At 40.9% G+C, this 24639-nt stretch overlaps 1 protein-coding gene and 1 long non-coding RNA gene across 5 annotated transcripts; one reads left to right on the plus strand and one right to left on the minus strand.

The window, feature by feature from the left end:
- Positions 1 to 2977: 2977 nt before the first annotated feature.
- On the minus strand, positions 2978 to 6804 carry LOC143130987 (uncharacterized). The gene is made up of 2 exons (XR_012988025.1): positions 5933 to 6804; positions 2978 to 5532 (listed from the first exon to the last, which is right to left on the minus strand). It is a non-coding gene; the product is annotated as an uncharacterized LOC143130987 (long non-coding RNA).
- Positions 6805 to 7524: 720 nt separating this feature from the next.
- LOC143130990 (interferon-induced very large GTPase 1-like) lies at positions 7525 to 21704 on the plus strand. 4 transcript variants are annotated; one of them, XM_076290317.1, is made up of 3 exons: positions 7525 to 7928; positions 8765 to 8846; positions 13946 to 21704. In XM_076290317.1, exon 3 carries the CDS (start codon positions 14215 to 14217, stop codon positions 21157 to 21159), a length of 6945 nt encoding a protein of 2314 aa, XP_076146432.1. In that variant the 5' UTR covers positions 7525 to 7928; positions 8765 to 8846; positions 13946 to 14214; the 3' UTR covers positions 21160 to 21704. The 4 variants fall into 4 exon arrangements, with proteins under 4 accessions (XP_076146432.1, XP_076146433.1, XP_076146434.1 ...); XM_076290318.1 differs by having other exon boundaries at positions 7525 to 7894; XM_076290319.1 differs by having other exon boundaries at positions 7525 to 7762.
- The last annotated feature ends 2935 nt before the right edge of the window (positions 21705 to 24639 follow it).

Below are 24639 nucleotides of genomic sequence, written 5' to 3' on the forward strand. Positions count from 1 at the left end.
AAGAGGCAAGTCGTCTCGACAGACGCTTCTCTGACAGGCTGGGGAGCTGTCTGGGAAGGGCTGTCAGCGAGGGGCGTGTGGCCACCCTCCTGGACATCAGAGCACATCAACGTCCTCGAGCTGAATGCCATCCATCTCGCCCTGCAGAGGTTCCTGCCAGGGTTGCGAAGCCAACATGTTCTGGTGAGGTCGGACAGCACCTCGGCGGTGTACCATGTCAATCACCAAGGCGGCACGAGGTCCCGGCGGTGCCTCCAGGTGGCGGATGAGTTGCTGTCATGGGCATGGCCGCGTCTGGCTTCAGTGAGGGCAGTACATATTCCGAGCGTGGAGAACAGGGCGGCCGACATTCTCTCCAGGACCGGGCCACTCCCAGGGGAATGGAGATTGAACCCAGAGGTGGTCAGCCAGGTCTGGGCTCAGTATGGGACTGCACAAGTGGACCTGTTTGCGTCAGCGGAAACGACTCACTGCCCAGAGTGGTACTCTCTCGTGGGACAGGGAGGCAGTTTGGGCCTGGATGCTCTGTCACAAGACTGGCCGACAGGTTTGTTGTACGCTTTTCCTCCATCCCCTCTTGTACCTCAGGTCCTGCGGAGGATCAGGGAGGGCCGACACACAGTTCTGCTGGTTGCTCCACGGTGGCCGGCGAGGCCTTGGTTCCCCGACCTTCTCCGGCTCCTGCAGGGTCAGCCATGGCAGTTACCCTGCCGGGCGGATCTTCTGTCCCAAGCAGACTGGCAGATCTGGCATCCGAACCCAGGTGCCCTGCGCCTGTGGGTTTGGCCCCTGCAGAGTCCGTCATTGAACAGCTGGCTGAGTCTGTGCAGGAGACTCTGAACAACGCCAGGGCTCCTTTTACTAGAGCTTGCTATGCACTCAGGTGGAGGATCTTTTCGGATTGGTGTGCCAGCTTGGGTCTTGAGCCAGCGGTTTGCCCTGTGCCTCAAGTTTTGCGCTTCTTGCAGTCCTATTTGGATCAAGGCAAGGCGGTCAGTACTGTGAAGGTTTATGCCTCGGCCATTTCAGCCTTTCACCAGGGTGCGGATAACAGGTCCTTGGGTAGGCATCCACTGATTGGTCAGTTTTTAAAAGGGGCCCGCCCGTTGCGTCCAGTTCGCACTTTGCGGGCACCAAACTGGGATTTGCCCACTGTTTTAATGTCTCTTACTGAAGGCCCGTATGAGCCCATTTTAGACGCAGATCTGCGATCGTTGCCTCTGAAAACTTGCTTTCTCCTGGCTCTTTGTTCGGCCAGGCGTGTCGGGGAGCTGTGCGCCCTCTCCGTCAGCGAAGACTGCCTGAGGTGGCAGACAGGGGGCACTGGCGTGTCACTTTGGCCTAATCCAGCCTTCCTGCCTAAGGTTCTAAATCAGCAGTCTATCAACCAGGTTCTGGAGCTGACCCAATTCCAGCAGTCTGCTGCCTCACAGGCAGAGCGCGACAAGTTGCTCACTCTGTGCCCAGTCAGGGCTTTGGGAGCTTATCTGGCCCGTACAGGAGGGAACACTCTCAACTTTTTGTCTGTTATGGAGCAGCGAAGCAGGGGCTACCGCTTTCCAAACAGCGGCTGTCACATTGGCTGGTTGAGGTTATTTCCCATGCCTACCGGGCTCTGGGAATGCCAGTCCCTTCGGGTACAAGGGCTCACTCCACCAGGAGTATGGCTACATCTTGGGCTGCCCTTAGGGGAGTACCAGCAAGCGATATTTGTGCAGCGGCTTCATGGGCGACGCCTTGCACTTTTACCAGGTTTTATAGGGTGGACGTCACTCGCCCAGCTCCGGTTGGCGACGCTGCCCTCATGTCCGTGACCGAGCGAGGTTTTAATGGTTAGCTTAGAGCTCCTCGCGACTTTTTTGGTATGTGTCATCCCTTTTTTAGACCGTAGTGACGGTCAGAGTGAGGTCGAAACAGATCGTAAGTTACACATGTAACTATGGATCTGTGAGACCGAGGGATGACCGTCACTATCCTTGTCGCTCGGACCATCCTGAGGCGCTCAAGGTAGGAGACTGAACCGGGAGCAATCTCCGCTATTTACAAGCTCGAGTCGTTCTGCTTCCGGAGGTCATGGACATGACTTTGTTGACATATGGTCTCGGTGATAGGCAGAACGAAGGTGATCATTCCTTTTTTAGACCGTAGTGATGGTCATCCCTTGGTCTCACAGATCCATAGTTACATGCGTAACTTACGTTCTCTGACCTGCTCAACAATTGCATCTGGTGTCACCATATTTAACAGTCTGTATTTTCCAATGTATTGTCAATGCACATTATACTTATTAGGCTATACTGTAATTCTTCACACTGATGTGTTCACTTATATTTCAGGTTGTCACCCATTTTCCATCCACTTGACCTCCACCTGGAACACCTAAACAATTTTCTCAAATAATTTATGAGAGGATTGGGACCAAACATGTCAGAAATGTCAGCAGCCAGAATCAGTAGGTCCATTGGCATCGTCAAAGAGCTAATGGACAAAACGGACACAGAGCTGGAGCTGACAAGGCCGGCTGGCATTCATCATGTGGCCCGAGAACAGGACGTTTTAACGCTGGTAAACGTTTTCAGGGAGACACAACTTTCCCAACAAAAATCACCCAGGCAGGCAGTATCATGCATTCCCGAATTTCAAGAGAAACTTATTGGCATAGCTGAATTACCAGGAGAAAATAATGGACTGGCAAAATGTGCCTATTTAAATAATTAAGTAAATGTGAAATGTAAATGGTGATGGTAATTTGTAAATATTGTTTTCATAAATGACAATGTAAATAATTTTGTTTTCATATAATAGTTTAGTAGTGTCCACATTCTTGAAACCATTTTTGTGTGTTTTCTTATTGGTTGTATGTTCAAAGTTCAGCGTATATCTTAAAACATTACCTATTATGTGTAGATATTAAAAATCTTTATTGACATGTCTTATTGTTTGTCTTTTAAATGCAGAAACATCACCAACCAGTAGAGAAGTATAAACCATTTTAATTTTATTCAAAAATATTAATGTAACAGAGGTAAAAAAAAAGGCATTTGCACAACAACAGGACCCTGAAGCTACAAATTTGAGCCTGAATTTGAAGCTAGTCTGAGATCTTCAAAATTGACATGCCTGATTCCAAGTTACTTGGTGATGATTGTATCATCCTCATCCTCGTCATCAAAGTAACCAGTGTAATCCATGTCAACCTGAACACGGTCATCCTCATCAAACAAATTAGTTTGACTCTGTTCGATGTCATCAAAAACCTCATGCATAATTCATAGTATCTCTTGCATTATGGATAATGAAGTCCAGGTCAAATATCTGTGTGCACTGTTCTAAAACTGATCAATGAGTTCATCTCCAAAACCAGTGCAGGCTGTGTCGACTGTGTAAAGTGGTATGTTTGTATGGTCCTGAAGTAAACAACTCCTGTAAGTTTGTAACAGTTCCCTGATCAAAACTGTGCCCTCAGGTGGGACTATTCTGTGTTTGTGGTGTGATGAAACCTCCCCTTGAAAGTGTTCATATTTGGGGATTAGCTCCCCACTAGGGCTGGGCGATATAAACGGTATAAGCGATATGCGATAAAAAATTGGCCAACGATAGAGATTTTTGTTATACCGGCATATTGCGATAGGTCATTATGTCATCAAATTGCAACACGCTTGGCCTGCCGGGACCGGCAGCAACCACGAGGAGGCCACAGGTGTGGAAAAATGGCAGCGAGCGGTGAAAGTATCGTAACGATTTGATAGCGACACAGACAGTTGTCCAATCAAAAGGTTTAGCTGAGAACGAGAGCAAGGACACAGACCCAGAACACAATACACACGGAGCAGGTCAAGTATACACACACGCTACACATACAGGGGTGGACGCAGCCCCCCACACAAAAAGGATCACACACGAGGGAGAACTAAAAGGGAAACATGTCACGATAAAGACGCTAACTTTAGACTTATAACTTAGGAGAAATACAGACATAAACCCCCAAACAGGGTAGGAATTTCACGGCGGCCACGTCGTTGCCTCTTGCGTTGGCCGTGAGGCCCCTTTGAAAATCAGAGGTTTACAGGCCACGGTAGCCTTGGTGCCCCCTTCTTTCAATATTCTGCTTTGCGTCCTACTAATAGCGATTTTTATTTAGCCTGTGTGGCCTGTCAAAATAATCTAAGCATTCACAGCGCAAATTAATTGAGTATTTTACGCAGTGGAGAAAGTGACAGCGCAAGAAAGAAAGTGCGTCCAAATTCCATTCATCTCAGTTGAACTACTCGCGAAGTAGCCTATTCATCACACAGACATCACAAGTATCACATGAAAGAGCTTTTTCTCAGCTTTTAAACGATGTTACCCGATAATTGCTTAGTTGAACGGTTCGCGAGAAAAGTAAATAATATAATTCAATTTAATCATACATTTTGCGTCCCATGATCTCCCAACCCATTCATCTCGGATACTTCACGAACCCTTCTTTTAACACACGACAAACCTCATATCAAAATAAACAGCAGACCTTACCGAACACAAAGGTGTAAAGCAGTCCCCTGTACAGTTAGCCGTTCCAGAGTAACCCAGTTTTGAATTTGCAGTAAATTTCGACATGCATGGATGTCTCCAAATTTGGGCTTTAAGTTTTACAATGTGTTTAAATTGTTCCACATGATTTCATAACGGGCCAAATACAAAATAAATGTTACAAATATCGCCTAGATATTGGTAAATCAGAGGACAGCTGACTGAGTTTGTGAAAGTAGCCTTAGCCTAATGATCACAAAATGCTAAGCATGCATCTATTGAGTTTCTTAAAGCTGAGCTGTGGTTAAATTGTTCAATACATGATTTTATAACAGGCCAAATATAAAATAAATGTTATAGCCTAGATATCTGTAAATATTAGATGATCAGATGATTTACAGTTCTATGTAATATGTCATGTTTCATGTTTTTGTAATGTTTCATACAGTGATGTCTACTGCAGTGAATAGGCTAAATAAAACTTTGATCATTTTTATAGCCAATAAATGTTTAAATAAGTAACAATCTTGACTATTTTATGCAAGAACCTGCTAGACCTATATTGAAATTCACACACCAAATTATACCGCAATATATACCGTTTACCGTATGTGTCCCAAATTATACCGCAATATGAATTTTAGGCCATATCGCCCACCCCTACTCCCCACAACCTTCAGGTTCACAAGAACAAACAGAATGGCAGTGAGTGCAGCACAGATGTCCTAGATCAACAGATGTGGTGTGTTCCTCAAAATGGCAGTACAAAGCTTTCCGCAGACAACTAGTGACTCCATTAAAGTACCGTCTTAACTGCTGGGTCAAGCTTTGTACTAACATCCTTCACAATCCAGTGTAGGCACTCCAGTGTATGGCCAGGTACTTTAATCAGACCCAGTCTGATGTTTGTTCTGTTTGGGCTCAGGGCCAAAATGATTGGATTGTCCATCTGAAGCGGTTTCATAACCCTGGCTCTGGATTCCCGATCAGCAGAAGCGGTCAATGTCAGCACAGGTGTACCTGGAATATATAGCAGTACAAAAAGCAACCAATAAGTAACAGTAAAAATAAGAAATGATGAGTAGTATCATTTAGTACTTTTTAATGACTGTACTGACATCTAAAAAGAATACTTATAAGGGGTACAGTGACTACCAATATGGGTATGGTGCTTGAGTACATAAAGCAACACCCAAATGCCCTTCTGCCCTTTTGCAGCCTGACCACTGATAGAAATAAAACAGTAACCTACATTAGAATGTTTTAACAGCTAGTTCGCTACAATCACACTAATGTTATGATTGTACCAAGTCTGAGTTAGCGAACGTACAACGATACCTAGGCTACAATGTTTACAACATGGGATTCATATCACGACATTGGAAGTTATTTACTAAGTCAGACAGTTAGATTCTCTTACCATTTGTAATTTAGATGAACTTCGTCCACGACGATACCCATTACGTTGGCTTGAAAAACATCGGAGCCAGCATGTCCCTCTAGGCTACTTGTTGTTCAGCAGCCAGGATTCCGGGCTTCAAAAAAGGATCTGGCAACGACCGCTGGCTATATCCACCTCGTCGTGCACGCCGAGTTGCATCGCCGTGATGCCCATTTCAGTCCCTGACAGTGCCCTGACTATTTGATTGGCCCGCCAGCTTTTGGGCGAGCATACTTGCGCCACTATTGATCAATGCCAGACCGAACTTCCCGACCTCAAACGTTGTGGGCGGGACTAAGTTCGGAATGGCACCCAGGCTAAGATACATCATCTGTGAATCCAAACATTATTATGTTTTGGTATAAACTAGAGCCTTCCATATTTGCAAGTTAGCCTACCTCAGTCTGTCTCATTTGATCTGGCACTTGCTGTTGGTCTGTCGCGTCACTTGGTACAATGACAGGTACGCTCGCTTGACGCATGCAACAGCAGCACAAGCAGATTTTCTAAAATCGTAAAGTTAACTCCTTAATATCTATGGAAAAAAATAAAAAGTCAAGTCATTTCAAGTAATTTGTCTCAAGTCTAAGTCAAGTCTCAAGTCATGAATAGCAAGTCAAAGTCAAGTCGAGTCTTTTATACATGTTGATCAAGCAAGTCTCAAGTCTTAAAAAATGTGACTCGAGTCCCCCATGTCTGCAAGCAGGCACACACACACACTCACAGTCTCACACACACAGAAGCACACATACTGTATAAACAAAAACTAACACACACTAGGCTATGCACATACTCATTTACATACACAAAAATACTGTAGGGGATCGAGTAGGACAGGGCTATTCAACTAGCACCCCGTTGAATTTTACCTGCGGCCCGCCCACAAATCTGCCTTCAAATCTGGCTTTCATGACTATGCTATAATCAATAAAATAAAACGACAGCAATGATTGGCTGCAAAATAAACAATGTTGTGCGGCTCGTGCCTGTAGGCTGTCAGATATAGGGTGCGTTCATAAATTCGATCTAACACTATGGAAATAGAATAAAGCACCTTTAAAAAGTTTCAGTGTGCTCGGTGCGCTCTTTACGTGGCAATTTACGAATGCACCAATAACCAACACAGGAATTGTGGTAGTTTTAACTAAGCATAAATACTTGTGTGTGTGGTTTATCAGAAATGATCCATTTATTATAAGGATGTTGGCTGTGCATCTGCAACATTTACTGGAAGTCATGGGACTGAACTGTCAAAGGCTAAGAATGAGAGTGAAAGTAGAACCAGACAGGGCTTAGGATAAATGGAGTGGTTTACAAGAAAAGGAGTCAGAACCAAAAGTGAAAGTACACATATAACAAAAACAAACACATAGGCGACCCTGCCTGACAACAGATTACACATAGAACATGGCAACATGAATTCTGCCTATAGCAACACATATTTTTTAATATACAGACGAGAAGGGTTTTCCACCAATATCTCAAGTCCCAAAACATTCTGATTGGCTGAAAGGGGCCTGATGACGTTCCTGGAAAGGGAGACGCCTCTCAGGCCCCGAGGAGCATAAAAGACCGAGCACACTCAAATCAGATTTCATCCGCCAATAAATCAAAGATGAAGAAGAAGATCAGATCTCATCGGGGTATCAGCTGCAACTCATCACTCTATTGCCTGACGGTTCAGTCCTGATATTGTTTGGATTGTATTCTCACTGCAATACGGTGAATAAAGGATCAACAGTCTTCAGCATTTCTCGTCTTGGTGTTCTCCTGCGGGTCTTTGACATCAGAGTGCTAATTGGATTGGAGGTTCGAGAAATGGATAATTTTCCACGTCAGATCTCACGCGTTGGCAGCTCTAGCCTTATGTTGTGTTAACCACATACCAAAATGCAAATATGATGATGAAAACAGCCGGTTTCTTTTGGAATGGACTGACAAGTACAGTATTTGTTTACATTGGCATAAACATCAAGTAATTAACTTTTTGTTAACTAATCTTTACTGTGCAATGGATGCATTTAGGCTAGTTCATATAGGCTAATGTTAAGTGGCACTACAAGTCAAAGGAGTAAAGTAGCATAGCCCTCGGTCACTTTTGCACGGAACAAGAGAGAGCAATGAAAGCATTCCTAGCCTGGACATCGACCCGTCACCCAACGCAACTTTTACCGAGGCTCTTTTACAAAGAATGCGTATGATCACCTGATTGAGGCATTACAATGCTGCTTATTGTTTGTCAGGATGTTTCACTATGGTTTCTTTTCAATGATGATTAATGATAGTTAGCCTATGACTTGATTGAGGGATTACAATGCTGCTTATTGTTTGTCAGGATAGCCTACTGTTTCACTTTCTTTAAAAAATATGAGCTATGACAGAAGTTGGATAAGAATCTCATGACACTGTTTTACTGGTATATTTGACAAATACAAATAATCAAAATACAAATGGAGCTGCTTCTTAAGCACCTGATGTCTGTTTAGAATTGTTTTGACAGCCTATTTATCTCAAAATAAGGGAATGTCCACCAAATCCAGTGTTTGTGAATATATTGACAGAACTTATTAGCTGGATACTCATGAACACATGTCTCTTTAGCCACAGTAGAGTCATTTTAGCAACGCCATATTTTGGGTGGCCCGTGAAGACCCAGTGTTTATTTCTGTCTAGCCCACTTGGTAATGAAGTTGAATAGCCCTAGGAGATGGAGACAATTGAATTGACAAGCGTGATTTATTTTTCCGGAGAGAATGAGGCTACAGGATTGAATGTATTTCACATTCCCATCAATACTTTATCTCCTTGTAGGGTCCTCATCTTTTCCACTGGGAGTATGTTGGGGTCATTCTCTGTGGACAGATGCATTCATAATCCTTGATCATCTGTGGAGGTATGTGACTTCTTTTTAATACAGTAATTTCCTGTGTATTAGCCGCATTGTGTATAAGCCGCAGTACAGTGTTTTATGCAAGTTTAAAGAAACAAAACCATATTAATATCATATTAACTGCCCCCGTGTATTAACCTCATAGCTGAAGAAATTTTGCAAAATCAATGTATAAGCTGCGGCTAATAGTTGGGAAATTACGATAATTGATCTATACATGAATCCGGCGAAACTACCGGAAGTAAGCGGGCGCCATTACTGAGCTGTTGCTGGGTAGCATTGCGCCAGTGCCTCCTATTGGATTCGTTGCGTCCACTGGGATAACAAATGAAAAACATGAATTTGTTTATTTGATATCCATTCATTTATTTATTGTTGCCAAATGGACAGATATTTTTATAGTTTCCTCGTTAGCTAGCCTAGCTAGCATAGTTATTGCTGACGTTAGAGCTACAGTAGTTAAGTAGATATAATATCAACCTAGTCCCAATTATGTCTTTATTTCCTCATTCTCTACTCTAAACTATTTTCATAAATAATCTGTAAAATCGCTTGTACCTTCATCTGTGACCGGAGGCCACTGTCTAACATCATCAACCCAACAAGCCATATACTGCCTGGCTGTAGCTGTCATTGAGGGTGCGTTATCACGGAGGTTTGTTTACATACCAGTAACAGCTCAGTAATGGCGTCGCCACAAGATGGCAGCCTCCACAGAACGCTCGTCGGATTCGTGTATTGACAGCCTATGTCTGTATATGGCTACGGCATGGCTGGTCATTTATGAAACACATTCCACATGCACAGTCCACACACTATGTTCAATTTCAATCCATCTGTCACAGCAATTTGTAATTTAGTTCAGTGTTTCTCACAGAATTGGATTTAATTTGTGGCGGTAGCAGACTTGTACAACGGGGGGGGGGGGGGGGGGGGGTATTAAGATCGTCTTGGTAGTGTATAGGTCTAATTGAGTGCCTTCACTTTAAGACGTTCGTGAGGGAACCCTTGCAATTGTAACACAGTTGAAAGGGGCTGCTGATGTGTGGATGCAATTCATAACGTTTTCTACATAGTTAAAATAAAGGTTCGTACTTCTCCTTGGGACAAGCACTTTTTGAAAAACACTTTCCCATTTACATCGGGATTTTGCAAACATTCAGTGTCGGAGTCAATAAAATGAGCCCTTCAACGAAATTGACAAGCAGCTGTAAGTAGGCTAAGCATGCTAAATTCGACATCCAAACAGTATTCTAACGTTAGCTTTGAGAAACTGCTTGATTGCATAACTTAACTTAGTTTAGTCTCTTCAATGTAGCCTACTATGTTGTGATAAGACCTTAGCAGAGTTCACTTCAATGCAGCAGTTTTGAACAAATTTGCACAGCATGGTCACGAGGCTAAGCGGATTTAATAGCAATTTAGCCAGACGTCTTCTATGCAATGCTTCTATGTGGCAACAACAATCCTTCAACAATCGTGAATATTTTGTTAAATGCACATGCAGAGGAGGTGCAGCGGGCTACAAGAGAGAACGGGGGCGGGGCAAGGAAAGGCTGCGTGCGTAAAAAGCGCAGCTCAATGGCAATGCAAGGATTTGATCTTATATTTAATTTAAATTAAATTAAACATAGAATATTAATCTGTGGCGGCCGATTTTTATTTCGTGGCGCCCCGCCACAGATTAGTCAATGTATGGGAAACACTTTAGTTAGAGGCGCCTGCACGCAGCTGCCATCTGTGCAGGCAAGCAGGCAAGTTTGAATAAATTAGCTTGCTAACTTTGTTAGATGATGTCAAAATGTAACTGGTCAAGAATTTACCTTGGAGTGTCTGCATATAAATTGTTATAAAGTGACTGTTTCGTGTGAGAGTTGAGGGAGAGTGTCGGTGCACACCCCCTCGTTCTCAACACTTTTTTTTTTTTTTTAAAGAAATATGAAAAACTATGTAATAAGATCAGGAATTGCTATCCTGCTTGATTTTTAATTTTTTATCACCCACCCGGCCACCCCTACAAGTTATCTGGGTCATTCCACGTCAATTCAACCAGGGTCCACGCACTTAGGTCTCAACAAATTCTGGAAAAAAAAAACCCAGGTGTGCCCAGGAGCAGAGATGGGAAGTAACGAAGTACAAATACTTCGTTACTGTATATATGGTGTATTAATTGACAGTGATCTAAATTTCAACAGCCACATGAAAGCGACAACTAAATCAGCTTTTTACCACCTCAAAAATATTGCCAGACTCAGAGGGCTGATGTCAAAATATGACTTAGAAAAACTCATTCATGCATTTATCTCCAGCAGGGTTGATTACTGCAATGGACTGTTCACAGGCCTTCCTAAAAAGACTATTAAACAGCTTCAGATGATACAAAATGCAGCAGCTAGGATTCTATCAAAAACTAAAAGAACTGACCACATTTCTCTAATTCTTAAGTCCTTGCACTGGCTTCCAGTAAGTCACAGAATTGACTTTAAAGCTCTATTGCTTGTTTATAAATCAGTAAATGGAGCAGGACCTAAATACCTGTCAGACATGCTAAAACCTACTGTTAGAACTAAACATGGTGAAGCAGCTTTTAGGTGCTATGCGGCTCAGCTGTGGAATCAACTTTCGGATGACATCAAAAAGGCCCCAACTGTAGCCAGTTTTAAATCTAGACTTAAGACCAAACTGTTCTCAGATGCTTTCTGCTAACTGTGCCGAGTTACAAATTCTGAATCTGCCTTGATAATTATTCTACTTTATCTTTTATTACTTTTTTTTACTACTTTTGCCTTTGTTTTTTGCTAATTATCCTTTATTTTTAAATTATTTTACCTTGTGTTTTATGTTTTCTTTTTATTATGATCTTTACCTTTTAACTATTCTTTGACTATATTGCCTTTCTATGCTTTTTATTTGTTATTATTGTTTGGTTTTGTTTATGTAAAGCACATTGAATGACCTCTGTGTATGAAATGCGCTATATAAATAGACTTGACTTGACTTGACTTGACTGTACTCAAGTAGATTTTTCAGATATTTTTACTTTACTTTACTATTTATTTTTGAGGCGACTTTTTACTTTTACTCCTTACATTTTAACACAAATATCGGTACTTTCTACTCCTTACATTATACAAAACTGGCTCGTTACTTTAGTTTCAAATAACTTCAGTGGAGTTACCGTTATTATTTTTCGCGTCATCAATAGCGGATGGGAATAGGCTACACGTTGCACTTGACGCACCCATAGACAGTAAAAGAAAGGACGCACCACTACAAGATGACTCGACAGATTTGGGCGGCATTCATTCGCGGCAAATCATTTCAGCTTGATGGCAGTTACGTTAACGTTAGCACGTAGTAGTATGTCTCAATTAAATTTAGTCAAAAATGCCCTCCTCCTCTCATTTGGTGGTTCCCTAACTTCTAGCTGCAGTGTAGCCTATGTCCTTAGCAATAAGTAGATGCAGCACTGGGTCTTGAACAGGGATGTAGTGGAGGCTAAACGCAAGTAAACACAGTTTACCCACCTCCCAAAACGCAGTTTACCCAAATCTCAGAAATAGTTTATCCACCTCTCAAAAGAGTTTATTCACCAATAACAACTGTTAACATTTAAAAATCACACTGTATTATCCACAATAACAATATGTACTAATCTCATCAACACTCTATGCATGAACCACTTACTGTATGCCACTTGTTTTGTACATTGGTCAATAACCTTCACCATCATTACCGCATGGCGCAGTCCACTCGTGATCACAGAATTCATAGTTTACCCACCTCTTATTTTACCACTACATTCTTGGTCTTGAAATATTCACAGGAATCCATAGGAATTAAATATTCACGTTGTTTTATCCAATATTAGTTGTGCAGGTAGTCTATCTTATTCACCCATGAAGCCAACAAAGAAAATGCAAAAATAGAGACTTTTGTGTAATTATTCAATTTTGTGTAGTCATTCTATATCAGAACCTGACATACAATCCAAATAGTCTACAAGAAACCTCAGAAATGCATACTTTTATTGTCAATATGCATTTTGGTTAACTAAAAGTTTCCATAGGACATTACAAAACGCATAAGCATACTCATTTTTCATTCTATATTGATCTACTTGCACACAGCTTCGCAAGACCTGGTGGGGCTCAGTTGTGTTTCTAAAATCATATCAAGTGACCTAGAGGGCTGAAATGTGGTCAGTTCAGAGATGCTTGTTATCCGGCATAAAGAAAAAAACATATTCTAGGCTCTGTAACTCTGTGCCAGTGCTGCTTCCTAAGAAACTACAGGATCCTAGCTTTCTAAAGATGTCCAGCATTTGATGGTAGGCCAAAAGAACCCCTCTGAAGTAGGCAGTGCAATGTTGGGGGGGAAGCCTAGAAATGGCCTAACAGGTTATGGGAAGATTTAAAAAGAGAGACTGGCACTCTTGCAACATGAAATGGTCCATGTTGCATAAAAAATGGCTGTCATTCACAAGACTACTTTTACTTTTATACTTTATACTATGAAGGCCTAAACAGAGCCCAGCCAAAAACTCCAATAAAATTTTGATCAACTTTGAGGGACAGCTATGACCATGCAGGATCATCCAGACCAAATGTGATGATTTTACATACTATTCCTATTTATGTACTAGCATGCAGAATTTGAGCCTCCTACATTGTTTAGTTATTGCACTACGGGCTTGTGAACTTTGACAAAAAAAGAGGCTGAACAAAATCGACACCCCCCTCCCCCCGTAAAACTGGCTGTATCTTGGAAAGTATTGAGCTTACATAAAAGTAATTTTACAGTGTGTCTCCTGGGTAACATAGGTATACCTGGTAATTTTTTTTTTGAGACCTAAGTGCATGGGCCCTGGTTGAATTGACGTGGAATGACCCGTCTACTAAAACACACCAAAACTTTGGTTGACTACACTTCAACAGTAATATACATATTATGAAATAACATTGAGAAGTATGAAACAGTTAATGTAAGTAATGGCACAAGATGATAATTTACAGAGGAAAATACATAAATGCTGGTATTATATATATATTATGTATGTGTGTTTTTTTAATCATATTTATCAGTTTGTTTTTGTCCTATAGGAGGCGTGAAACAGAAGACAATTATTAGAGAAGAAGCTTGAAGACCAATATCATTATATTACTGTTGGGATTTCAGGCCTTTTCATTCATTTGATATTGACAATTTCAGGCCATAGGCAAGATTTGCACATGCTATATACAAGGCTTTAGATGAAAAATACCCCCTGATAACATCAGCAGTTAGAAGTTAGAACATAACCATGCCACCCATCAGACAGATCAAAAGATAGAAGCTCAGTTTTGAATTTGAGAGGTACTTGCAGGTCAGAATGGAGTCATTAAGTTTAGTTCAGGTGAAAAAAAATCTAATCGAGCTTGAGAATTTGGTCAAGGAGGGCAAAGATCAAAATGATGCTAAAGTGAAAGACATGGAAGACAAGATTCGCATTGCTTTGGATGTCCCAAGGGAAAGCTGGATGAACACTGGGCAAACTCTGAAGGATGTCATAGAAAAAGTACATAAACTACTGGACGTTGTGCAGGATTCAACGGTCTCTTCTGAGATTATTTCAGATAAGGATGTTCTGGAGAATGCATCTGGGGGTCTGGCTTTGGAAGGGGTTTACAAAACCAGAAATTCTGAAGACTTGCTAAAGAGAAGAGAACAACTCATTGAGATTCCAGATTCATTTTCACTTTCTGGTCCTGTGCAAAGTACCAGGTACGAGCAGAAAGAATTTTCATCCCACAAATCTGAAGCTGTTTATCACAAAGTAATGGAGAAACTGGGCCACAGCTTTAGCAGCTCATTGAACATTGGATTCAAAGGCTTTGGTTTTGGCTCTGGAGTTGAGAAAAATAAATCTAATGAGATGGAGCAAACCAGTTCAAATTTGCAAGAAGAGTCCTACATCCTCCACACAAAGTACAACTACGTTCCACTTGCGTGTGGCATTCTTCAGAAAGATGAACTCAAACTTTCCAGTGGAGCTGTTAATACCCTTAGAGAAATTGAAAATGTAATTTTGCTTTCTAATGACCGCAAAACACAAACAAACACAATCAGAAGTTTTTATGAGAGATTTGGGTCCCATGTGAACCAAGGCCCTGTACACTTCGGTGGAGTTTTCTGGTGGAGAGCATCTTCATCAGGCTTCAGAAGTAATGATGTGTCAGAGATAAAACAGCTGATCTCTGAATCACTGAATGTTTACTCTAGTGCTGGATTTGGATTTGGTGCACTGTCTATCTCAGCCAAAGTAGCAACATCCTCCACACAGCTGAGGGGATCTCTTACTGGGAAACACAGAGAAGACCTGATGAGTAATGTACAGCTGTCAGTCAGTAAAACGGGTGGTCCTGCTGAGATTGACAACCACTTGCAGTGGAAAGTCCTTCTTACTGCTAATAACAGAACTTGGAGTATTATAGACAGAGGAACAACCCTGACTCCTATCTGGGAGATACTAATGTCTTCTCACAGAGACGATTTCAACGATGTGTCCAATTTAGGCAGAATATTGATGGAAGCATACACAGACATCACTGGAGAAAATGTGGAAGAGGTGTGGGGGGAAAACATTCTTTCTGAAATGGAAAAGGCAGAAACTCTGATGCAGTCAGTAAAGACCTGGAGTGCCACTGACTGTGAATCTTACTTGGCACAGTTGTTGGACTTCAAAACCTGGCTCTTTGAAAAAACAAGATCTCACAAAATCTGGCTGAAATGTCTCTCTAATGAAATACTTCAAAATTATCTGTTTGAAGTGGCTACAGTAAACAGCAAATCCACTGCTGTAAATTTGAGATGTCTGATACGCTCTCTTTTGGAAGATCATCTTAATGAAGTGGAAAACTTCCAAAACAGAAGAGAACTTATGAATTGGGCATACCTAACAGAGGAAGACTTGAATAAACAAGGTCATGTGTCTCATTTCTCAGAACTAGACAGAGTCTTTCAATGTGCCAAACAAAAACTGGGAGACAGCAGACTCATGCTTAGTTCTGCTGAACAAGAAGGCAATGCAAAGATGAAAACTACAATGGCTGTAACTCTCTCTCTGAATTCATTTTGTAAGACTTTGCAAGAAAAAGAAGAGAAGGAAGTTGAACTGTTAGTCCTGTCCATAATAACAGTTATAGGATACAGTAGAGAACACAAAACATTTGATCATGTTCTGAATATAAAAGAAATCACATTCCTGCAGTCTGAACTGCAGAGTGCATTTAGCAGGTACACCTCTCTAAAAGAACAGTGTTCCATTAGGGCTCAAGCGTACCTGTTGCTGACAGCTCTGACTGTGTCCACTGACAAAGAGATCCAAATTTCACCAAAGGCAAAAGAAGAGAGACTACAGGTAATACAGACACAACTAAAGAACAAACTTTCACTTCCCCCTAAAGTTATGGAGAAAAGACACCATGATTGGGAATCACTGGAAAGTGCATTAAATTCCATCATAACAGGCACCAAGATGAGTGATGGAAGTACAGTTGAGGAGGTATTACGTCAGCTGGAAAATATATCAGTGAAAGACGTGGCACCTTTATCGGAGCTTCAGAAAACAGATGAACAGAATACAGCACTATATAACAAAGGTGAAAAAACAAGAAGCTTTATGAATTTGCTTCAAAAGTTGGGCCTAGAAGACTTTTACCCTAAAAAGATGACAAAATCCAGGGTTCTTGTTATGGATGAGTTATCTTTGAGTGTAAAAGAGCCGCAAACAGAGAAAGACTTGAATTCCCTTTATCTCTATAAACTCATGACATTGGACTACAGAGCCAGATATCTATTTGTAAAATCAGAAGAAATTAGCATGGATTTCGAGGAGGATGTTGGAAATGTTGAGGATGATGGTGATGACTTCTTTGATTGTGATGATAAATCAGATATGGTGATGAGCAGCAAACAGCCCCAGATACACCCGATGGATTTGCACATGGCCATTTTCCACTGTTCCAGTGACTTCTTGCGACAGTACATTTTCACAAAACTCTCCACTTGTCAGTTTAGCCTACCCTTCTTGGTACCCAACCCCTGTACAGATGAAGTGGAATTCCCTCTCTGGGCACTCCGACATATCAGGAAAACTTGGCACAGCAAAACTGCGTCTGACACCAGTGGGAAGTATCATAACAGACAAATGTTCAACACACCTGTGCCAATTATTTCCTTTATTAGACTAGGAGTTTCTGATTTGAACTCCAAGTCTCAGATGTTGGATGGTCTCATTAGCAAACAGAAGCACAGTGTGTTCTTCCACCGTCATTGCAAAGGCAGCACTCCAGATAGCCTGCTCATGAATGGAGTTGTAGAGATTGCATGGTACTGTCCTGGAGGGAAGAAGGATGACACATTTCATGATTGTGTGGCCTTTCTCAATCTTCATGGTAATGCAGAGGAACATCCAAAACAACTTGAGTTTCTTCAAGCAGTGAGTACTGTCAATGTACTTCTCCTTTCAGAGCATTCTATGAGTGAAACTGCCAAAAAGATTTCCCAGGATTTGTCCAAGTCTCATGTCCCCTTGATTTGCTTGTTCTCAGGTAAGGACAAAATTCACCAGTCAAAAAATCCTTCAAAGGTGAGGCTAGCTGCAAAGAACAGGAATCAGGCTGAATTCACAGAGGAACTGATTTCAAGTATCAAACAGTGCATCAATGAATGTAAGCAGACTGCAAGCATTGAAAGGTGTTGTGAAGAGGCAAGGAGACTACAGTTCAAAGTGGATGAGGATAAACAGTCATGTCAAGATGGGCATGCCATAGCCAAGACATTAATGTGCCTTCTAAAGGGTAGTATGAGGAATAATCTATCCACCCTCAAGGCGACCATTTTACCATTGCAAGGCAAACTGTGGCATGAATGGTGCACAAAAAACAAAGAACAATATCGACTTCAAATTAAAAATGAAAGTATTGCAATGAAGATGAGTGGAATCCAATCTGAAATGAGAAATATCCGGCAAAGACAATTAAATATGGCCACTCCTCTCAATGACTTCATGAGGTCATTCCTGGAATGCTTAACAACACCTGCTCAGTTTGAAGACACACACCTGTACACATTGCAGTGGCTCAGAATCCTCTTGGATGACCTTACCACTGATGAGCTGGCATCACTTGAACAGGACTATCACTCAACATGGAGAAAAATGAAAAATGTACCAAAAGGTAAAGATAAAGCATTATATGTAAACCCACTGCAAAATAAACTGGACAGCATAATTAACAAAATGGCTGCTACTACAGTTGGAATTCAGCATATCATGAGAGAAGTCAGTCAACTCTATGAGACCATTCAGCTGTCCACAGAATCCCATAAAAACAATGTGAAACATGCCACACTTCCAAAACTAGGAGTGAAAATGCTGATTTCTGGGTATCCTCTTGAACTAATGGATGGTGATGCTGCCCATGTGCCGATTACATGGATTAATGCTGTCCTGGATGAGCTCATCAATACCCTTAAAGACAAAAAGGTGTTTGTTTTGTCAATTCTGGGACTTCAAAGCTCAGGAAAATCCACACTGCTGAACACCATGTTTGGTCTTCAATTTGCAGTGAGTGCTGGAAGATGCACCCGTGGTGCCTTCATGCAACTTGTAAAAGTGGACTCAAGCATCAGAGATGAACTGGGATATGACTATGTCCTTATTGTGGACACAGAGGGACTCCGATCTCCAGAGCTCAGTACAAACATAACACTGAACCATGACAATGAGCTTGCCACCTTCATCATTGGAATTGGTGACATGACAGTTATCAATATCATGGGGGAGAACCCTTCTGAGATGCATGACATTCTTGAGATTTGTGTACAGGCCTTCTTGAGAATGAAGCAGGTTAAAATCACACCTAGTTGTATTTTTGTGCACCAGAATGTTGCCGAATCTTCAGCCGGAGATAAAAATATTGAGGGTAGGAGACGACTCCTGGAGAAACTGGATGAAATGGCCGAAATAGCAGCAAAACAGGAGAATGCTGCTGATATCACTTGCTTCAGTGATGTAATACAGTTTGACATTGAAACGCAAGTGTTCTACTTCAAAAATCTTCTAGAGGGAGACCCTCCAATGGCTCCACCAAATCCTTCTTATAGCCAGAATGTTCATGAACTCAAGAGCAAGATTCTCGGAGTTGCATCGTGGCAAGAGAAACGTTCATTTCCCTCACTTTCACAACTCAAAAGCAGAGTGTCTGACCTTTGGACAGCACTCCTGCAGGAGAACTTTGTGTTCAGCTTCAAAAACACAGTTGAAATGATGGTGTACACTTCTTTGGAACATAAATATTCAGAGTGGACATGGACACTGAGGAAACATTCACTGAACCTTCAGACTAAACTGGAGAATCAAATTGGCAGCAACTTGATTCAGGACGTGACCTTTCCGGATCTGGCAAAAGAGTTTGACAAAGTCTACAACCCACTGAAGACTGAGATAGAGAGGTATTTCAGAGAAGACAAAAACAAGGAGACCCTTGTGAAGTGGAAGACAAAAATTGACATTCGCATTGTAAACTTAAAGAGTGAGCTCATCGAGGGGACTGTGAAGAAATGTAAAGAATTACTGACCTCAAAGCAAAACAGGTCAGAACTGGACAAAAAAAGGGCCAAATACACAGATGAGTTGACTAAGAAGAGCAAACTGCTGGCGTCTACACTTAAAGCAAAGCACCTGACAGATGAGCAAATGACAGAGGAATTTCAAAAACTCTGGGTTTTCTGGACAAATGACGTGTTGAAATCACAGCCACCTGAAGAAGCACTAAATGTGAAACCTATAGTAGAAAACATCCTCCATAGGTACTTCCAGAATCAATCAAATATCATACAAAAACTAAGGGGAATGAAGGAATTTAATTTTAATGCAGACGAACACATTAATCAAAGCTTCCTCAAAAGGAAGTGGGGTAAGCTTTGTGGCAATTTCGACCAGGTAAATGTTCTCAGGACAAATACTTCTCATACAGTGAATAAATACATCACTACCAAGGAAAATGATAAGAAGGACTTTGACGAAAATTTCATCTATGAAATTTTATCAGACATTGATAAAAGCATTGCTAAATTTGAGGACACGCCGGGGCATCCAAAATTAACCAACGAATTTAAGGTGGACTTTTCAATTGATCTTTGCCTGAAAAATGTTTCAAAACTTCAAGAGATGCATGACAAATTCAAGACTGCGAACCAACCACTAACATATCTACAAAGTCAGAGTGATACATATTTCCAATCTTTCAAAAACTACTGCAAAGGAGCCAGCTCTGTGACAATATTTGTTGATTTTCTCTGTAAGCACATCACACCAGAGGTTCTGAATGCCGCAACTAACAAGACCAGTCAGCTGATAGCAGATACTATGGCATCTGATCATCCAGCTCTCAATGGCAACCGATCAAACCTTGAAAATCATATCCTGAAACATCTGGCAGCTCAGGAGAGCTTTGCAATGTATGAGGAGTATATTGATTCTCCAAAGAAATTCTTTGAAAGATTCATCCGAGAAAACGTCAAAGAATTTTGTGATACTGGAAAGCTGGACACATTCTATCAGGACAATCTGAAAAGCATGAAAAATCTGATATTATCAGCAAGCACAGTCGTAACTACAGAAGTGGTTGAAAAGAAAGGCAATACCATTCTGTGGCTTGACCTGTTTTGTAGAAAGGTGGGAGAGATCATAGTTATAAAAAGAGATGAATTACGCAGCATTGAAAATGAAGAGATCACAGACTGGTCGTTCCTTAAAGACACAATTGCCAGATCTGTGGAAGAAATTATTAAGAATAAAAAGATGGATGTGACGGCTTTGAGAGAGAAACCCACCACAATTCTGTGTGAGCAGCTCCAGGGATGTTGGGCACAGTGCCCTTTCTGCAAAGCCATCTGCACGAACACCATCCCCAATCACGATGGAGACCACAGTGTTAAATTTCATCGCTCTCAGGCTCTGGCTGGTTGGCATAAAGTTGGAACAGACAATTTTGTCATAGATTTCTGTACCACAAAAGTAATCAGTGACCTAAACTTCATCAATGACGATGATGAAACAATCCCCTACAAAACATACAGAAAAGCTGGACCCCCCTACAATAAATGGAGCATTACTGGAGATGGCATTACTCAATGCTACTGGAAATGGTTTATTTGCAAGTTTCAGTCAGAAATGGAGACAAAACATAAGTGTAGATATACTGGCCATGGAAAAATCCCTGATGAATGGGAAAAGCATACAAAAGAATCTGCATTGGCAGAGTTACAGTAGCTTGGCATACTAGTTTAACTGAGTATTGAGAACTTCTGCAACCTGAATTTACTCCACCACTATGAAGTAGTCAGATGTCTCAAATAAATTAGTACAAATGCTGAGGAAATGACACAATATTAATAGTATGAGGTTTACAATATGACTTTTGTGTAATCTGCTTACTATATCATAAAGAGGGAAAATAGTAACACAATTCTGATTAAGACCCAGTCTAACGCTGTAAAAGATATATACTACCTTCATAAAATTTTCAAATGTACTCAGTTTCACTGTTGATTACTGAATTAGTCAATCAAGTCTTGGATGTTAAAGATGTTTTCCTATACTAGAGCCTCTTTTCAATAAATGTTTACTTACAGTATATTTACTTATATATATACATATAGATTCTAAGTCTAAGATATTGAAATTAGTCCTTTTTGCTGATGACACAAATATGTTCTGTTTAGGAAATGATTTAAAGCAACTGCAAGATGACATTATGAAGGAAATATTGTTTGGCTATAATAAACTGTCCTTAAACTGGGCCCAGACAAAATTCATGCTGTTTGGAAATTGTAAATCGGATACATGGGTACATATCCCAATTGATGGGGTGGGTATTTGAAAGAGTTTCTGAAATAAAATTCCATAGAGTCACTATCAACGATCAAGTTAGTTGGAAACCACATATTAAACATCTGCAAACTAAGTTATCAAGGAGCATTGCAGTAATAAATATAGCAAAATCGTTTCTGGATCACAACTCACTCCACATTCTTTACTGTTCATAGTTTTACCTTTACCTTATTTAACTTACTGTGTGGAAGTCTGGGGCAACACTTACAAAAGTTGAATGGACTCATTAACAAAACGGAGTGTCTATACACCCCTGGTACGAATAGCCTTGGCCACAAAGCTGAGGTATTTACACCTGTGACATAACAACAAAAAGACGTTGCTCATGTGCACAAAAAACATGGCGGACATTCGTTTTTTCATCAGCAGAAAGTGAAGAATTCTGAAAGGTTTCGGCACTAATATCTGTTCAGATTAAGTTTTAGATTGAAAAGTTACCGTCAGTTTGTTAGTTAACAGAAAATTCGTGAATATGACGTTCAGGCCTATAAACTATAAGTTTACCCGCAAACACTATTTACTTGTGGAAGAGGATAGTGCAGTGGTCTCAGACATGTGATAATATGCGGGAGACTGGGATTCGAGTCCCGTGTGATGTGTTTTGGCAGAGTGAGTGTGCATGTGTACCAACGTCTCTGGAGAGAAGGTGCGCAATTTGAACAAGTAATCGGTTCTCAAACAGAATTTTTGATTGCAATAATTAGCTAGTTCATGCACCTGGGTGTAAATAGCATACAGTACTGTCTATTACACAGCTGAGCTATTCACACCCTGTTACGTAACAACAAAAAAAACATGTTGGTAATTTTTTTATTATTATTACATTGTGTGATCAATATGCCAGAATAAATCACAGGGGTGCAAATAGCATACACTGATATTTGTACCAGACGGGGTATTACTAGAACACATTGCTGTGTGCACCAGGGTACGAATAGCATACACTGATATTTGTACCAGACGGGGTACTAATAGGACACATTGCTGTGTGCACCGGGGTACGAATAGAATTCACTTCTAATTGCACCAGGGTACGAATAGCATACACTGCTAATTGTACCAGGGGTGCAAACTTAACAAAAAGGGGCAGTATGCATCATTCACAAGGTTGGATATCTGGGCCATACTCATTCACTCAATAAAGTTCAGACACTCATGTACATTATAGTCAAATCTGCACTATTCACAGGATTCAAAAAAGCTTCACTGTCACACAATGACAGTAAATTGTCTTAGGTCTTATTCCGAATTCCTGGGTGATATTCTTCTACTTACTTGATACGTCTGTCTTTATATTATATATAATATTTATAAATATTTATTTATTATGTTATATTTGAAATGAAGCCTAAACATCCATAGTAGGTTACACACATTTGCGTTCAACAACAATAACAACAACAACAAAAACCTTGAAATTATGGTGAACAGCCGTTTGGGTATTTCAGAGAGGATGGAAATAAAGAGTTCATAAATCAGAAGGCAAATATTGACACACGCTTCAAAAGCCTAAAGCATGAGCTCATTGAGGAGACTTGTGTGGAAAAAATGCAAGAAATTACTGACCTAGAAAACAAGACATGTTGTAGTTGGACAGGAGAGCGGCCAAATCCAGAGATAAACTGACATAGCAGAGCAAATAGCCTAGTTGACATCTGAATTTAACACAGCATCTGATGGAGGAGCAAATTAATTAGTTAATTAATCAATTAGTTTGACAAACTCTGTGTTAATTGGACAACTGAAGTACTGAAATCCCAGCCGGCTGTGGAGCCACTGAATGTGAAAGCTGCAGCAGAGGCAGTCATCCTTAGAGAGTTCCAGAAATAACCAAACATCCCAGACATGCTGAAAGGTGGAATGAGGGAATTCCATTTTGATCCAGGCAAACAATGATTTGATTCACGCTGCTAAGGCAGCCTGGAAACTACCGCCCTAATTTTTGCCTCAGATAGGGAACCAATCACAGAACAGGGGGGAAAGCAAGACGATGATGAGCTATGCACAGACGCATTTGATAGACATCCGTGGCACCCAATAAACGGATCTTGGCATTTTTTTAAAATACGAGAAAATGAACGTTTGGTTCCCAGACCACGTCTCATTGAGAAGTGGTGGTGCTAGCCAGGCTAACAGACTAGTGGGCTTAAGGAGTCTATGGGGAGTAGGCTACAATCAGATTTGGCTTGAGATTTTACCTACATTTGAGAAAAACAGACGCTTGGAACAATATTTCAAAAACTTTTAAAACATTGAGAGCTTTAAAATGTAACCACGCACGGCTTAACTGTAACCTACTTTGGGGTGAATGTACATTATATGAAGTGAGGCCCACTAACCTAGCCCTAGATGGCCATATTTGGCCTGAAAACTAGGATGTGGTAACTTGGCTTTTCCAGAGCCCATAATTTATTGTGGTTCTAGAACGCCTCCATAGGGATTCCGTCTGGGTTACAGAGGCCTGCTGTTTAAAATGAAACCGTGGAAACAGATCGCCATAACTACAGTGGAAGGTGCTGCTGGTCCTGAGGTTGAGATCAGGACAAGACCTGCACCAGGGAGAGTTGCATGCTGGGAAGAGGGAGGAGCTTATGTGTGTGTGATCCATGAACATAAAGCAAGAGCAAATCACCCTATACATTTATTAAAAATTGCTTTAATAACAGATGTATAAATTTCAAAATTAAAATGACTTTATATGCTTTTTTTCTGGGTTGGTGTACATCATGGACAATTAATAAATAACATTAGTCTTTATTTGTTGACAAATGAAAAAAAAAAAGAAAATGTACATAATCAAAACAAAGGCAAATCTGCTGCTCTCCATGACTTTGTACTCTGCAGGTGAACGTGTTATTC

Source organism: Alosa pseudoharengus, unplaced genomic scaffold, assembly GCF_046254945.1.
Source record: "Alosa pseudoharengus isolate Yale_2024_CS ecotype anadromous, Long Island Sound unplaced genomic scaffold, YU_APseudo_1.1 YU_APseudo_1.1_scf_18, whole genome shotgun sequence".
NCBI lineage: Eukaryota > Metazoa > Chordata > Actinopteri > Clupeiformes > Clupeidae > Alosa > Alosa pseudoharengus.